The 18380-nt window shown below is 41.8% G+C and overlaps 1 protein-coding gene across 5 annotated transcripts in view; it reads left to right on the forward strand.

The window, feature by feature from the left end:
- Positions 1–8400, forward strand: part of LOC121268930 (vesicle-fusing ATPase) — a 249069-nt gene extending 240669 nt beyond the window's left edge. For 4 of the 5 annotated variants that reach the window (XM_041173206.1, XM_041173204.1, XM_041173202.1 and 1 more), the window contains exon 21: positions 4410–5544. In XM_041173206.1, coding sequence (XP_041029140.1) covers positions 4410–4440 — 31 coding nt within the window. In that variant the 3' untranslated portion in view covers positions 4441–5544. Of the gene's footprint in view, positions 1–4409; positions 5545–7638 lie in introns of those variants that run through there. The other variant, XM_041173203.1, reaches the window with a different exon arrangement.
- The last annotated feature ends 9980 nt before the right edge of the window (positions 8401–18380 follow it).

An 18380-nucleotide genomic window follows, 5' to 3' on the forward strand; every position in this document is an offset into this window, starting at 1 on the left:
CTTGCAATTTTGTCCAAGCCCATAGCTTCATATCTGACCTGCAGACTTCCTTTTCCTTTGGCCTCTGACCCACCATTGGTGACAGATGCTTTAACCATGACTCTGCACTACATAGTTCTCTTCCTAAATTCTTCCACTTTGGTACACATCTTCCCCCTATCATCAAAGTTGTCCTCAGGAACTTGCCTGTTTAGCCTTGCCCTCAGTCACCTCCCCTAGCCCATTGGCTTTTCTTGCTATGTGTCCAATCTCTCCTGTCTTTGGATGTTCTATTACTTGAAAGGTGACTGCACAGTAATGTGGTGCATACAGTATACGCATGTGCAAAGCATAAATGTCAAACCAACTCCCCAAAAGCTTACTGGATTAAGTAACTGGCTAGTGTGGCATGATACTGTAGTTAACAGCTGGCGTGGTACAAACAGAAGGATTTTGGGTTCAGTCACCAGTCTGTTATTTGCTAATATCATGGGGCAACCCCTTCCAGAGATTTGAGCATATTATCAAGTCTGACGATTCCTTGCGCTATTCAGAGTCTTGCACTGTGTTGGTGCCACATTTTGGGTGCCATGTTAAACTGAGACCATGTTGACTCTTTCGTGTAGATATAAAATATCCACTCGCACCATTCAAAAAAATAGCCAGTGAAAACTATTGGTTTTGGCAGTGGAATGGATTCTTTTTTTTCTTTCTTGGGATGTGGGTGTCGCTGGCTAGGCCAGCTTTTGTTGCCCATCCCTAATTGTCCTGAACAAAGTGGTGATGAGCTGCCTCCTTGAACTGCTGCAGTCCATGTGAGGTAGGTATGCCCATGTGCTGTCAGGGAGGGGGTTCCAGTATTTTGGTCCACCGACAGTGAAGTTCTAAGTCAGGATGGTGTCTGGCTTGGATGGGAACAAGCATAGCACAGAACAAGTGTACACTGTACATAGAAGGAGGCCATTTGCCCCGATCAAACATGGACAAAAGAGCTGAACTCCAGAGGGGAAGTGAGAGTGACTGCCCTTGACATCAAATGGCAGCATTTGACTGAGTGTGGTATCAAGGAGCCCAAGCAAAACTGGAGTCAATGGGAATCCGGGGGGGGAAACTCTCTGCTGGTTGGAGTCATACCTAGTGCAAAGGAAGATGGAGGTCAGTCATCCAATTGTTGGAGGTCAGTCATCTCAATTCCAGGACGTCACTGCAGGAGTTCCTCAGAGTAGTGTCCTAGGCCCAACCATCTTCAGCTACTTCATCAATGATCTTCCTTCCATCATAAGGTCAGAAGTGGGGATGTTTGCTGATGATTCCACAAGGCACAGTACCATTTGTAACTCCTCAGATACTGAAGTAGTCCATGTCCAAATGCAGCAAAACCTGGACAATATCCAGGCTTGGGCTGACAAGTGGCAAGTAGCATTTGCACCACACAAGTGCCAGGCAATGACCATCTCCAATAAGAGAGAATCTAACCGTCGCCCCATGACGGTTACTCAATGGCATTACCATCACTGAATCCCCACTATTAACATCCTGGGGGGGAGGGGAGTGGGCAGCTACCATTAACCCAAAACTGAACTTGACTAGCCATTTAAATACTGTGGCTACAAGAGCAAGTCAGAGGCTAGGAATCCTGCGGTGAATAACTCATCTCCTGACTCCCCAAAGCTTGTCCGTGATCTACAAGGGACAAGTCAGGGGTGTGATGGAATACTCTCAGCTTTCCTGGATGAGTGCACCTCTAGCAACACTCACGAAGCTCAACACAATCCAGCACAAAGCAGCCCGCTTGATTGACACCCCTTCCATAAACATTCACTCCCTCCAACACCAATAAACAATCGCAGCAGTGTGTACCATCTGCAAGATGCACTGCAGAAACTCAGCAAGGCTGCTTAGGCAGCACCTTCCAAACCCACAACCACTACATCTAGAGGGACAAGGGCAGCAAATGCATGGGAACACCACCACCTGCAAGTTCCCCTCCTAGCCACTCACCATCCTGACTTGGAAATACATTGCCATTCCTTTGCTGTCGCTGGGTCAAAATTCTGGAACTTCCTCCATAACAGCACTGTGGGTGCACCTACACCACAGGGACTGCAGCAGTTTAAGAAGACAGCTCACCATCGCTACCTCAAGGACAATTAGGGATGGGCAATAAATGCTGGCCTAACCAGCAATGCCTATATCCTGTAGATGAATAATAAAAAAAAAGTCTATGCTAATTTTGCAAATGATAAATTCACTTGGTGCCATTCTTCCCACCTTCTCCCTGTAACCCTGTGCATTCTTTTTCAGATATGTTATGATATGGCAGCTAGTATTTGCCAGGGCAACCAAATCCATAAGGGAAACTTGGCCACGCTATCACAACAATTTTGCAATTTGTATCTATTACGAGAAGGCTTGTGCACTGAAGTCAGAATTAATGAGTCCTCTACCACCTTTAGAGATTTTAAATATTAAATAAAAACATTTTTTAAGAAAAGAATGAACCTCAACACACAAAATTTCAGTTACACATTTAAAACAGTTCCCAGAGTTTCTACTTAATTCGACCCAACTACACATCCCTTTTAAGGCTGCAGGTCAAATAAATTCCAAATTTATAAAGTCATCCAGCAATGTTACCACGCACTGGACAATGGACTTCCAAAGGCTTTTAACATAACTTTGGTTACTGGAACAGCAAACTCCTGTAGGATGTCCAGAGACTTTTTCCTCCAAGTCTGTTTCACACAGTCACCTTTCAAGACCTCACACAGCCACACCTCACACAGCCTTCCACCTTTCTTTAAATATATTTTAGCCCTTTTGATTTGTAAATTGCATTGTTTCAACTTGTCTTTCGAAGTTACTTTTCCCAGAATATAAAAAACTTTGATGTTTTCATTATGGCCAGCACTTCTGGGAAAAATCAACATAATAACCTTGCCTTGTTAATGTTGCCAGTTGGAAACATTTTCCATGTCCCTTTTGAACATCAAACACCTTTCCCACTTATCTAAAATGCAAATTTCATTTACACTGTATCTGTTGACCTCCCCCTAGCTTTACTCACCTCCATTTTGAATGCCTGTTTTACACCTTTAAACCTTGCAGTCTAATCGTCTCTAGTTTAATTAAATTAGCCACACACACAAACATAAACCGGCTTTAAAATATTCCACAATGATATTAGGAAATATATGATCATTTCTCCATGGATACTAATCAAACCCTCTGTTGAACCCTTCAATTGAACTTTCCTCCACCACACTGTAGGGTAATGCATTCCAGATCGTAACCAGTTGCTGCAGGATAAAGTTTCTCCATGTCTCCATTGCTTCTGCCAATTACCTTAAATCCGTGTCCTCTCTTTCTTGATCCTTCCATCCATGGGAACAGTTTAACGTTTTTTTTTCCATATCTGCTAAGATTTACTAGATTGGTTTAGGGTTATAGTTATGCAGATAGACCAGCAAAACTAAGAATGTTGTCCTTAGAGCAAAAATGATTGAGGGGAAATTTGATAGAGATGTTCAAAATCATGAGGAGTCTGGACAGACTAGATATAGAGAAACTGTTCCCATCGGCTGAAGGATCAATAACCAGAGGGCACTGATTTAAGATGATTGGGAAAAGACCCAAAGGCGATATGAGGAAAAATGTTTTTACACTACAAGTAGTTAGGATTTGGCTTGCACTGCCTGATAGGGCAGTAAATACAGAGTCAATAGTAGCCTTCAAGTATTTATCCAATTTCCTTTTCAAGGAGAACAATTGCAGGGATATTGGAGAGAGCAGAGGAGTGGAGCTAACTGGCTTACTCTTTGAAAGAGCCAGCACAGGCACAGTGGGCTGAAGGTTCTCATTTTCTGCAGCACTCTTCTGTGGTTCTGTGATGTAGCACCTTTAATATAGTAAATCATCCCATATCACTTCATGAGTATTATCAATAAAATTTGAGACTAAGCTTCACAAAGAAATATTGGGGCAGGTGACCAAAAGCTTGGTCTAAAATGTAGGTTTGAAGGAACATGTTAAAGTGGGTGAGAAAGGAGCAGGCAGATTTTAGGGAGGGCATTCCAGAGCTAAAGACCAGGCAATTTAATGAGCAGCCACCACTGGTGAAGTGATGAAGATTGGAGATGTACAAGAGACTAGAATTAGAGGAGTAAAGAGATTTTGAACAGTTGTAGGGCTGGAGGGGAGAGAATTTGGAGGGATTTGAGCACAACGGTAATGGTTGAACACAATTTGTTGAGAGTTGGGATACCAGTGTCAGAGCTTTGGATAGGCTCATGTTTATGGAGGGTGCAAAGACTAAAGCTGGCATGGAGAGCATGGGAATAATCGAGTTGAGTTAACAAAAAGCTTGTGCATTGGGGCATTCCCTCCCCCCAAAATAACCTTCAACACTGATTTCTCTTTGTATCTTGCAGTGATCCTCATCGCCGGGATAATTGGGAATAGAAAAAGGAATGCATATTTGGTGGGCATTGTGAATAGCAACCAACAAATGAAGCACTGACTTGACCGTTCAACTTGGGAAAAGTGAATCATCAGTCTAAAATCTTAGCATTTTGCATGTTCCTTGCAAAGAAAATTCTCTTACATGTCTTAAATTTTTAAAATAAGACATCTGCATTCTTGGTTTTACTGGTTTTTAATATTGGAAATCTACTAAATTTTTTTCAAGGATATTTTCATTTGTTGCTGTACAGAGTTATTTTTCATCACCTTTCCCTCCTACCCTATCCCAACCCCCTCAAATAAAATTGAGTATTATATCATTAAATTGCACACATGTGGGCTGAATGGCATTGTGAGGGAATTATAAAATCCCAAACAGTATCACTGCTTTGGAGCCTTGGAATATGTTGGGTTGGTTCTTTACATGGAAATCAAAAATAATTGCTCTATCGGAATTGGGAGATGAAGAAAATCTTACAACAGTGCTTTGCGCCGCACAGTTGCGCATCTAAGTAGGAATTGGTTGCATTTGGGGTATACTGTATCCAAGCAAGTCTTGTATCAGCAATACAGGGACCACAGGCTGACCTCCACTTACAGGCTGAATTTTCTTTGGGTAAACATTTATGTTTAATGTTGGCCAGGTTTTTGAGTTTTATGCAATGGAAATACTAAAGTTAGTATTGGCTTCTTACATTGTGTGAATGTCTATTGAGCGACCACCCTGCATCCCCTCCCCCACCCACAAATTAATGCATTTAAAAAATTTTTGGTTCCCTATACCTTGCTGATATTTTTTAAAATTAAGTGCAGTATAACCGTGCACAAATTGGAGCTTTCTCCTGGATAATGTAGAATATATATCAAAGCCTTGTGTTTGTCCATCTGCTACATTTATTTTCATCTTGTCAATCTATGCTTATGTTGCACAAGTTTTGTTACAGTTTATTTAATTGCAATAGGTTGGCATTTCCTTCTGTTCCTGCAACAACGATGCCAAATGCTTTACGAACATGAATATTATTTTCTGCTGTCTTTTTCTCTCCCTGATCCTGCACTTCAGTGGAATCATTGGTTGAAAAAATTAAATTCTATGCAAATCTCAGTTTTGGAAGTGATACTTGTATTGTCTAGCCACATGCACTTCAAGCCCTTGTGGATAGTGGAGATACAAGGGAAATTTCAACTGGTGGAACTAGAAATGTACAGTAGGTTGATCAGAATCTCACCTTATTTCAGGTTCCCTGTGGATTGGGGAGCTGATATTACAAGAATGTTCTCCTTAGAGCAGAGAAGCCTAAGAGATTTAAAGTATGGAGGATTTGGTACAAAGCAAGAGAAACTGTTTCCAATAGCTGATAAGTTAATGAGGACACATTAATGATTGTCAAAGAGGGCAACATGAGGAAAAGCATTTTTTACTTGAATGGTTAGGATTTGGAAGGCACAAACTCTAGTGGATACAGATTCATTCGTAGCCTTCAAAAACAATTAGATAATTACTAGAAGGAGAAAATTACAAGGATATTCTCAGCCCGTGCTAAAGACCATACTGCATGAGACTAACATGTGTAACTTTTGTCAGCTAAACAGTTACATGCATGGACTCTGGAAAACGCCTACAATATTTGAGAATGCAACATTCGCCATAGAACCACACAGAAGTGACACCATAGAAACGGGTCCCTCATTCCAACAAATTTCTATTGGTGTTTTTCCTCTAACCTATGGCCATAGACCAGATGAGAGTATAACTGGAAAGGGAAATTATTGATAGAAGCACAAATTCCTTTGGCAAATTATGATTTCTTTTAACAACAACTAACTTCGTAGACTTAATGTGAATACTATGGAAATGTGCCTCTGCATTTCAGCAATTCTTCTGTATAACATGGAAAAGACGCCTTTTTTCCTTTGTTCCCATAACCAAGAATGGCCAGTGTCACATTTTCCAATGTCACATTTTAGGCGAGCTCATGACCACCCAAGAAGCCATCAGTGCCAGACAATCATGGGTCCAACAAAGCAATTGAAGTCTGGTACAAAAACAGAATTACCTAGAAAAACTCAGCAGGTCTGGCAGCATCAGCGGAGAAGAAAAGAGTTGACGTTTCGAGTCCTCATGACCCTTCCACAGAACTGAGTGAATATAAGGAGAGGGGTGAAATATAAGCTGGTTTAAGGTGGGGGGGACAGAATTGGGGGGGGGTGGTGGTGGTGGTGTGGTTGTAGGGACAAGCAAGCAGTGATAGGAGCAGATCATCAAAAGATGTCACAGACAAAAGAACACAGAGGTGTTGAAGGTGGTGATATTATCTAAACAAATGTGCTAATTAAGAATGGATGGTAGGGCCCTACCATCCATTCTTAATTAGCACATTTGTTTAGATAATATCACCACCTTCAACACCTCTGTGTTCTTTTGTCTGTGACATCTTTTGATGATCTGCTCCTATCACTGCTTGCTTGTCCCTACAACCACACCACCACACCCCCCACCCACCTCCAATTCTGTCCCCTCCACCTTAAACCAGCTTATATTTCACCCCTCTCCTTATATTCACTCAGTTCTGTGGAAGGGTCATGAGGACTCGAAACGTCAACTCTTTTCTTCTCCGCCGATGCTGCCAGACCTGCTGAGTTTTTCCAGGTAATTCTGTTTTTGTTTTGGATTTCCAGCATCTGCAGTTTTTTGTTTTTATCAATTGAAGTCTGGTGTCTGATATAGAAAGGAAACAATATGCAGACGAAACAGGTGAAATATTTTCTACGTTATACTTCTAGCTAACAGGCTACCAGCGAATTATATGGGAAAAGAGCATGAGAGTGGACTACCTTGATTGCTGTTCAAAAATGCTGGTGCAGAGTCAATGTGTCAAATGGCTTTCTTCTGTACTGCACTATTCTGATTCCAAAGTTCTAGCAAACTTTTCAGTGTATCAGCGGCTTTTTTTAAAGCACAGATTTGAGTATTAAAGGGCACCTTAACTTTGCTTTGCTTCACCAAGAGTAGTAATCATGCATTCTTCCTCAGTTATGGACCATTATCTGATCAGCCTGTTGTTGTTTAACTAGTTGTCTGAATAGATCTTGCATGTATTTCTATCTGGAGCCCAATGTTTTAGAACAGCATTACACTGTTAGACTGTGGAAGTCTTCTCTCACCACCATATCCTGACCCTTCTCCCCTTTCCACAGTTGTGGATTTCCAACACTAGTTGCAACTTAATGGAATGACTTCTCTGGAGAGAGATCAAAAACCGATATTGGTTATAGATATTTCTGGGAAGCTCAACAACTGAAGTTGCTGGGATATCCTCTCATTTTTATCCTTGCTCCACATCCCATGCCTCTATGTAAAGGACCTGAGATTTGCCATTCTCTAAATGCTGTAGACTACGTGAGTGAATGAATTTAGTCAAATCACATCAGGGACACTGTGTAGTTGGCTCATATTATCGACGGATGCTAGAAAATGCACTGGAAAGGATTGGACCAGCACTTTTCTGTAACATTTCTGGAGCGCTCTCTTTAACCTGTCAATTCTTCTCCATTGGGAAAATTATGGAAATGTTCAAACCAAAACCTGAAATGCAGATGTCTACTGATAAATATTTTGACATCTTGTTTGGGAATGAAACTTTCCTTCAGTACTGTATTTATTTCTGTGCTGTTTATAATGTGTAAGTATTAAAAAGAATCAAATAAAAACCAAGCTTTTCTGTGTTGGCTTTCGGTTGGGTAGTTGAGGTGATCTGTGACCTATCTGTTTAAATTAATGGGCATAATCACTTCATGGTTATGCCCACATAGTCTTTGTAGATCCTTGCTGGCCCATGTCCCAAATTGTAATGAATTTTGTTCTAGTGTGTTGTAAATCTTTTTACAGTGAAAATGTGCTATTCAATATATGTCGAGTTAATGCAGCTGTAATGATGTAATAAAGATGCACATGACAGACTTGTTTGGGTACCTTATATTTGAAGTGCCATTAAAATCATGAGCAAAACATCTAGCAGAGTGCTTGTATCAGAAATGCTTTTCATTAGGAGCCAGGGCCTTTACCAGATCTTTCTGCGATTACGTTCCACAATTTGATCTAGTCGTTTTGGAAGTACAGAACTTGAGTATTGCTGAAAAAAAGAGACATGCCTAAGCTTTTTGTCTTGCACACAACAGGACACTCGCGAGAATACTTGATCAAAGGTTACGGGGAAAAGGCAGGAGAATGGGATTGAGAAACTTATTAGCCATGATTGAAGGGTGGAGCAGACTCGATGGGCCGAATGGCCTAATTTCTGCTCCTATGTCTTATAATACCAATATAAGGGGGAAAACAACTTATACTGTATGTGAAGAGAGTGCTGATCGGTTGGCAAGTGGCATTGCCATGAAGAATGCACCATTGATGGTGACTAACAGTTAACTGTCAAGCATTGTTCGTAATTTAAACCAGGCACCTTGACCCCGATTGGTCAAGAATTGCCCTGAGGAATGTGTCAGCGAATGGCTGTCACTTATTTTGTTTAGCTGAAACTGGTGCAATGTATGTACATGTTCTTTCTGTCTGCGAAGAGCAGGGCCCTGTGTATTAATATATGTAGCTTCCAGTACACACACACACGTGCCACATTGTGAGGCTGACTATCATAAATTGGTTGTCAGCGTAATTCTTAGCACACTGAGGATTATTTAGCAAATGTTGTCCAATCGCAGAATCATACCTAACATTGGACACTCTTCTGAATTTTGCAAGCATGGGCCGTTTGGGTATAGTCTGTACCCTGCCCGTTGCGAACAGCATCTGGGACTTGCTGTTTGATACGATCCGTCAGTCTTTGGGATATACAGCCTACATACCTAGCATCACACTGCCGCTGAAATTCATATACCAACTTACTCATTTGTTTAACAGCAGCATCCTGTTAGTGATGCAACTGCATAGTAGCAGCGTGAAACAGCTAGCTTCACCTGTTACTCAAATTTTTGAGATACCTTGCCCTTCTAGGGTAATCTGAGGTGGACTGGGCACTTTTCAGTGCTGAAAGTGACAGCCATAGGCCTGTTTGTGAGTTAGCATGGTATACAGTGCAAATGATCTGATCAGGGTAGCCATTATCCTGCAGGATGCACCTTATTTCAGCATCAAGTCTGCATGTCCTGAGGAGTGCAGGACAAAAAGCTTAGACATCTTTTTTTCAGCAATACGATTCAATCTGCTTTCCTGTGAAGGCACAAAACCAATGGCTTTGCATGTAATTCACACTAACAAGGACAAGGACAGGGGTAGGTGAGGTGGTTATCTGGGTGGTTCTTGTGTCAGGCAGCATCAAAGAGCCCAGCGTTGTCGGTGATCCAAATCTGCCAACTGTGCATGTGAGTATATGTTAAATGCTTTTCATTTGGTTTGCACCTGAACCCTGGTGGAAATGCTATCAACTGATGAAGTTAGCTTGAGCAAGAGGGCAAAAGGAATATATGTGCAAATCACACTGCAGGTGGTATCATTCACTGTGCTGAATATTGTCTCCCAACTTTTGAACATTTGGTGTTCTTTTCTGCCCACTTTCCCAGCTGAACACTGCTCTGGTGAAACAATGTAAAAGAAAGCTGATGTTGATGTGCTAACAATTAGATTTTGTTCAGACTGCTGCTGTAAATTCAATATCATACACTTTGACAGCATGAGTGCAGAAAGGAGAGAAGACTGCACCAGACGAATGTCCCAAGCCAGTACTTGGCTTGCTCAAGTTTAGCTGAAAGAAATCAAATGGCTGCTTCCTTATTTATACAGCCATCACTGTTTAATTCTGTTTGAGATCAACTTCAGCTGCCTTTACTCCCTTCATTTGTGGAATGTGGAAAAGCATTGGGCTACAAGCTGAGAGAGATTGAGATTTAAGTAGCGATCGATGGTTAAGAAAGTTTTGGTTTTTACTGATTCCAAGGGACTTTGAGGTGGTCTGATTGAAGTTTTCAAAAGTGAAAGACGCATCCCAGCAAATTTATCCTGAAGTGTTGAATACCAGGGAGAGTAAAGTGAGAGTTCAATTGAAACTGTTTTTTTTTCACAAGATATTAGAACAATAGAATAAATCACCAAGAAAAATCATTGACATGAGCAATAGGAGATGAATACAAGAGACAATTGGATATTTCTGAAGAGAATCAATGTGATGAAAAAGTGGTAGGAAAGGATGAGGATGTTCCTGTTACTGTAAGTTTTCCTCAGATCTCCAAGGTTAAGTAAGCGGGCAAAAATTTGGCTGATGTAGTATAATGTGGGAAGATATGAGGTTGTCCACTTTGGCAGGAAGAATAGAAAAGCAGCATATTATTTAAATGAGATTACAGGGTTCCCTGGTGCAGAGAGATCTGGGTGCCCTTGTACATGAATCACGGAAAGTTAGCATGCAGGCACAGCAAGTAATTAGGAAGGCACGTGGAATGTTGGCCTTTAATGCAAAGGCAATGGAGTTTGGCTACAACGGTTCAGGGTGTTGGTGAGACTGCACCTAGAGTATTATGAGTAATTTTGGTTTCCTTACTCATTGTAAGCGATTCAGAGAAGGTTCACAAAGCTGATCCCTGGGATGAAGGGGTTGCCTTATGAGGAAAGGTTGAGCTGATTGGGTCTATATTTAATGGGAATTTAGAAGAATGAAAGCTGATCTTATGGAAACATAAGATTGAGGGCACTTGATAGGGTAGATGCTAAGAGAATGTTTCCCCTTGTGGGGGAACCTAAAACTAGGGGGAAAATTTAAAAATAAGGGGTCTCCCATTTAAGATGGAGTTGAGGAATTTCTTCACATTACAGTCTTTAGTCATTGGCATTCTCTTCCCCAGTGAGCTGTGGAAGCTGGGTCATTGAATATACTCAAGGCTGAGTTGGCCAGATTTTTGATCTACAAGGGTTATGAGGGCAGGCAAGAAAGTGTGGTTCAGGCCACATTCAGATCAGCCATTATCTTACTGAATGGTGGAGCAGGCTCGATGGGCCGAATGGCCTGCTCCTGTTCCCATTATGATCTTATTACTGCAAATAAGCCCATGTTCTACTACTCTGGCAAATGGTATTTCATCACTATACAACTTCACCAGAAAGACTCGCTCTTTTAGAATTAACCCTCAAATAGGAATTTATTGTGCATCAAAACCTTCCATTTTAACCAGGGCTTTTATTTTCCAATAATGTCCTCACCTCCTGAAGACCACTCACTTAATGGCCTCTTGTAGCACTTTACTGATACAGAATGAGAACTATTTTGGTCTATCTAACAGTCACTGCTTTCCCAAAATGATTGTATAAAGTGCTTTAAGATATTTGTGTGAAAGGTGCTACATAAATGCCAGCATTGCTTATGCCTGCTACTGGCCAGCTCCTGAACAGCAGCACTGGCATGGGTTGTGGAATAATCACTGAAGGGAACTTTTACAAAGAGGGAGAAAAGAAGCATATCAAATTGATTGCTAAAACAAAAGACTGCAGGGCATGCAGGTGCTATTCTGTCCCACTTGTGCACTTGATCTGTTGTGATTGCCAGTGGCAAATAGTTCAGAAAATATTCAGTGGTAATGTAATGAAGCTAGGAAATTTTTTTAAGCTCAGCTTTTTTTGGAAAGCCATTATTTTGGTAACATATAAATTAATCTGTGTAAATCCTAAATCTGATCATAAAATATTCCGTTGTGTCATCCTCAAACGCTCTTATAAGTGTACATCACAACCTTCATGTATAAATCTGTAACCAACAGATCAGAAGGCAATAAAGATGAAGAGAGCTGCAAAGAGCTTTATAACCAATAAAACCTTACTAGTGAAACAATCTCTGCCTTCAAGGAGATATCCAAACCAAGATCAAAAATGATTAGAAATGTTTAAAGATCAAACTGCAGAATGAAGGGGAAAAACCTACATTTTATACTAAGATAAAAGCAAAATACTGTGGATACTGGAAATCTGAAACAAAAATAGAAAATGCTGGAAAAACTCAGCAGGTCTGACAGCTCTGAAGAAGGGTCATACGAATGCGAAATGTTAACTTTGTTTTTCTCTCTCCACAGATGCTGTCAGACCTGCTGAGTTTTTCCAGCTTTTTCTGTTTTTGTTTTACATTTATACACTGCCTTTCATGACATTATGATATCCCAGAATGCTTGATAACCAATTAAGAGCTTCTAACGTGTAGTCCATGTTATAATGTAGGAAACGTGGCAATCAATTTGTTCAAAGCAGATTCCACAAACAAGATAAATAACCAAATAATTCACTTTAGTGATGTTGGTTGAGAAATAAGCGTTACCCAGGACACTGAGGCAAATGCCCATGCTCGACTTCAAAATCTTTTGTGTCCACCTGAGAGAACAGATGGAGCCTCAGTGTTCTATCTCATCCAAAAGATGGCACCTCCCAGAGGGCAGTGCTCCTGTGCTGCACTGCAGTATATTGGATAATATAAATCTTAGCAAGCAGCAACACAGTACTGAATTTGATGGGTGGCCTGCATTAAGGAATTTAGAGGAAAGTGGTTCTCATGCTGATGTGTAAACAAAAAATCAGCAAACTAAACGTCACTATGTGTGGAATGTACTATGATATGCTGCAGCACTAAGGACATCTTACAAAGGACTTGAAGAAATCATGTGAATTGGAAGTTGGGTTCCGTGGTGAGGCAGCTATCCAAGAAATGCAAGGGCTGAAAAATACTTATTTATATGTACATTGACTTTTAGGAACATTTGGAGAGCATATCCTGGGTAGTGACGTGATATGACTTCATCCATTGTGTTCTCTTACAGGCGCTTGTCATTGACAACAATTTATATGATTCACCCATGCAAGACTGAAATGGGAATGAAACAAGGGCATGTGTGACCTCTATTTCTCTTCAGTGTCCTAATAGAAAGGGCTATAGCTCAACTAGAGCGAGGACTTGTAGTGTCCGAGTGGTAGGTTATAGACCTGTGTTACACTGGTGATATAAGGACATAGGCTGGAAGCCATCACTGAAAATATTACCCCCATAATGTTTCTCAAGATAAGTACAATGTTGATACACAGCTTGGATTTTCGGACCTTGTCCAAACACTGATGAAGGGCAAAATACAAACTGAAGTGAGCTGCAGGCGAAAATTCTTTGTGTCATTAAAAGAGATGCAATCAGGGCTAGAACAGGACCGAGTATAAGTGGGCATCAGATGAAAACTATGACACCTTTGCAGTATCACATGGATGAATCTGGAACATTGAATAATTTTGCCAATTTCATGATGTTTAATTTAAGAGAGGACAAGGGCTTGTCATCAGTGGGTCCAGAATAAAATCTTTTGGAATAAATGCGAAGTATGAATGGCTGAAAAGTTCATCAGGAAGCTAAAAAAACCGAGGTGAGCTGTTCAAATCCATCATAGCACTTAAATAAATGAACAAATATAGAAATTCTGAAGTGAACAAAGCAGTTCACAGTAAGTGACTCATTGATTTATCGGTTTTATACTGGATATTAGTGCTTTGTGCAATGTCCTTAGTCACATTTCATAAAAGCCCATATGGGATCATTCCACAAGCTGTGATTCACCAAAGGGAAATATGACACAGTTGGCTTTTCTCAGTCAGAATTAAACACAGGATTAATCTGGCACACATTTTAATTGCGATAAATTACATATAGCCCAGGCTTCTGGCCAGCAAGCGCTCAATGTTGAATTATTTCAAATTCCATCTAAAAATGATACCCTATTTTATGAAGGTCCATAGCCTGATATCCTGATCAAGTATGATGAGTTCCACTCTTTCATCAAATATAGAAATTATAGTTTTCACAATGAGTGGTACTGAATAAGAAGCCCCCCCCTAATTAATAGCTGAGCTTGTGTTGAGTTAGCAAAACTTAGTTTGAGCACACAATTGTGCTCAGCATCCTTGGGCTGGTAAGGGATCAGGGACTGGGGACTAGCTGGGAAATAATCTGGATTTCAGCTCCTAGAAGTTATTCAGTGACTTCTGCTGCAAAGCTGGTACTGTGTCTGTGTTTAAGTCTCAGATATTTGCCTGCCTTACCTATGGGTCTCTGGTTGGTGCCTTGAGCCAAGTGTGTTAGCGTAATGGGTGGTGCATAGCAGTTAGTCTGCTTGTCACCTCTCACTTTGAGCTCTCACCACTAGCTAGCAGTACAAGTATTGTGAAAAACAGAGCTAAGTACATAAGTACTTAGTACATAAGCCTCTCGCTGCCAATTCATGGCCTCTCCATCAGCAAGCTCTATGCAGTACCTTCCCATGGTGACGTACATAAACTGGGCAACTTGCAGGCCCATGGTAAGATGCAGGGGGCTCAGAGGAGCCCTGGCACCATGGTGCCAAGATCATGTCCTGGTGCCCACAAACCAGATCCCAGCTTTGGGTAAGTAGCCCCACTGCCTTGTGGGTGTCTCAGGATTGAAGGTGTAGGAAGTAAACCCCGACAGAAAATCTGGAGTATAGTCCTGATGGTGGCTACTTGTCAATTATCAGGCAGCTTTGACACCTCCATCAGCAGAATTCCCAGCACCAAGGGATTGCACCTTCTAGGGGACTTCAATGCAAGGGAGGCTACCAACTGCACAGCTTAGCCAATGTGTACAGGGTCACCAGGGAATTGACAAGATGAATGAAAATGTACAGAGGTTGCTGGAGTTATGCTGTTATCATGGACTGTGTGTGACAAACAGCTATTTCCAAACTAAACTGGAGACATCCGAGATCATGGCACTGGCACCAGCTAGATCTTATCATCACCAGATGATCACCACCCTTGACAGTGTCCTCATCAGTCTCAGTAATCACAGCAAGGACTGTGACACTGACCACTCCCTGGTGTGCAGCAAAGTCAGGCTTCAGCCAAGGAAACTGTACCACTCCATGATGAAAGGTCATCCACAGGTCAACACTTGCCATACCACTTGACCCAGAAAGGACCCAGAGTTCCTCAACATCCTTGACCGGGCTATTTCGGACAACAACGCCCAAGCAGTGTCAAAGTTGGATCATCTGCACCATCTATATCTCACCATCTATAACTCTGCTCTTCCTGCATAACGGGAAAAGAGATCAGAGGAATGTTGACTAGTTTGAGGCTTATTGAACTGAAATGGAGCCAAGAGGAGAATCCTCATGGGCTACAAACAAGAACTCAGCAAGCAAAACCTAGATCTCTCAGAGCTGCCAGAAACAAATCTCAGCTGACTGCTTGACACTGCACCAATCAATACTGGTTGAAACTCTGCAAAAGCGTGTAATCTGTTGCTGAATCCAGGGATTCTAGAAGGATGAATGAAGGAAGTAAGAAAGCAACGGGCCCAGCAAAACCATGTCAGCTCCCTTGAAGACAAAGACAAGGGTGATCATTGCTGCACCTAGTAAGCAGATGGAAAGGTGGGTGGAGTACTATCTTGAGCTACTCAATGCAGAACGTTGTCAGTGAAGAAGCTCTCGACACCATTGCATAACTTCCTGTCATGGAGGAGCTAGATAGTAAGCCCACTATAGAAGAGCTGAACAAGGATAGCAACCATCTCATCAGTGGTAAAATCCTGGGAAATGATAGCTTTCCACCTAAAATCATCAGCACTACAGCAGCATCTCCATGAACACTTGTGTCTCTTTTTTGGAAGGAAAGATTTGTGCCTCAAGACACGTGTGATGCAAATGTAAAGAAACAAAGAGGATTGCAGTGACTGTAACAATTACCGAGGTATCTTTTTGCTAAGTATTGTGAGGAAGGCATTTGTTTGCTTTGCTCTGACCAGGTTTCAAACCTGGTGTTACGCATCTACACTGGGTCTCAGTGTGGCTTCAGGGTGATTTTTTCACTTCAGCAGTTACAGGAGGAGAGCCGTGGCCAGCACAGACCACACAACATTGCTTTTATAGACTTCACCAATGGCCTTAATCTCGTTAGCAAAGATGGACTCTTCAAAGTGTTATGGAAAGTTGGCTGCCTGCCTTGCCTCCTGGGCATTATTTATTCTTTCCATGAGAACATGTACAGCTCTGTCAGTTACAATTCGCATCCTCAGAGGCTTTCAAGATCAACAGCAGGGTAAAACAGGGCTGCACCCTGGTGCCAACCCTCTTTGGCACTTTTTTTCTCCATGCTACTATTGTGCATTTTTGGTGATTCAAATGTCCACCTGCATACCGGAGCTGACTCCAAGCTGTTCAATGTGGTAAGACTGAGCACCAAGACCAAAGTGCGTAAAGTCCTGGTCCATGACTTGCTATTTGCTGATGACACCATGCTGACTGAAGTTCACATTGGTTTTCCAGGGCCTGCAAGGAATTTGGATCGATAATCAATGTCAGGAAAACTAAGGCTTTGAGCTAGGACATGGACACTCCACCTTCCACCAACATTGACAACCTCACAAAACAAAAACAGAATTACCTGGAAAAACTCAGCAGGTCTGGCAGCATCGGCGGAGAAGAAAAGAGTTGACGTTTCGAGTCCTCATGACCCTTCGACAGAACTTCGACCTCACGTTGGAGGTCGTTGACAGCTTTACATACCTTGGATCATAATCACCAGCAACCTGTCCCTTGATGGGCCTAAATTCACACCAGGATTGCAAGGCCATAGACGTAATGTCAAAGTTGAGAAGGCACATGTGGACTGACAGCAAACTAACTGAAAATGCAAAGTTCCATGTATATCTGGTTTGTATTCTCAGCACCCTCCTGTAAAGTAGCGAGGCATGGACAACTTATGCAAGCCAAGAAAAGTGGCTGAACAGCTTCCACCTCTGTCACCTCAGACAAATATTGGGCATCTCCTGACAGGACAGAGTGCTGAGCATGGAAGTACACCAACATGCAGGGACCCCAGCATGTTTACCCTCTAGTCAATGGCGACTCTGTTGGCTGAGTCATGTGCACTGAATAGATGACCGCCTTATGCTCAAAGACAAGCTCTGTGGTGAACTTGCTCCTGGAAGAAGACCAACAGGTTGCCCATGTCTGTAATACAAGGATGTCTGCAAGCAAGACCTCAAGTTGCCCCGGATCAGAGTCAATGTATTGTCCTTGCTGCTGACAGGGGTGCCTGGAGACAGGCAGTTAGGAAGGATGTGGAAGCAGAGGGCAAAAGAAATGACCAGGTGGCAGAAAAGAGAGCCTAGCTGAAGCAAAAAACATCAGTTGAACACTTGCCAATGCTATTCATCTGTGCCAGCTGCAAAAGAGACCATCACTCACAAGTACGCCTCTACAGCCACAACAATGTTCAATCAGAAGTGACGTACATCCCAGACGCAGTCCATCATTCCCAGACAAGTGACAGATGGATGCCTAACTACTACTAGCTGTGAGCTACAGTAATATTTCAGAATTGATTTCCACCTTGAAGGAGGAACAGTTGAACCATTGGCTTCTTGGATACTAACTTTTAGTGAATGACAAGGTGCTGTTTATTGATGACAATGACAATAAGATCCATGACATTTACTGACTCTACCTGCTGAAAGAGGGTCAATTCAGGGTCAGTATTTATATAGCCTAGGGGTTTTTCCAGAGGGTTCCCCCCATCCCCCAACCCCCAACCCCCCATGACCTTGGAGCCTCTCCCAGGAGATTATATGTCATTATAAATCATTATTACATATCATTACATGATGATCCAGGCATCAGGAGAGTGGGACAAGTTTATTGGATGAGCTGGACTTTAGATGTTAAAATCATGGTTGCTTTATAGATGAACGTATGGACAAGGGCTAGAAATTACAAATTTTTTTTAAAAATCCAACTGGTTCACTAATATCCTTCAAGGGAATGTACCTAATCTGGTCTACCAGTGATTCCAATCCCACACTACTTGGTTGATTTAATATACCCTCAGGGAAATTGGGATGTATGGTGTATACTGCCTGGACAGTGTCATCCAACATCCCAAAAAAAATTAATAC

Source organism: Carcharodon carcharias, chromosome 23 (assembly GCF_017639515.1).
Source record: "Carcharodon carcharias isolate sCarCar2 chromosome 23, sCarCar2.pri, whole genome shotgun sequence".
Taxonomy (NCBI): domain Eukaryota; kingdom Metazoa; phylum Chordata; class Chondrichthyes; order Lamniformes; family Lamnidae; genus Carcharodon; species Carcharodon carcharias.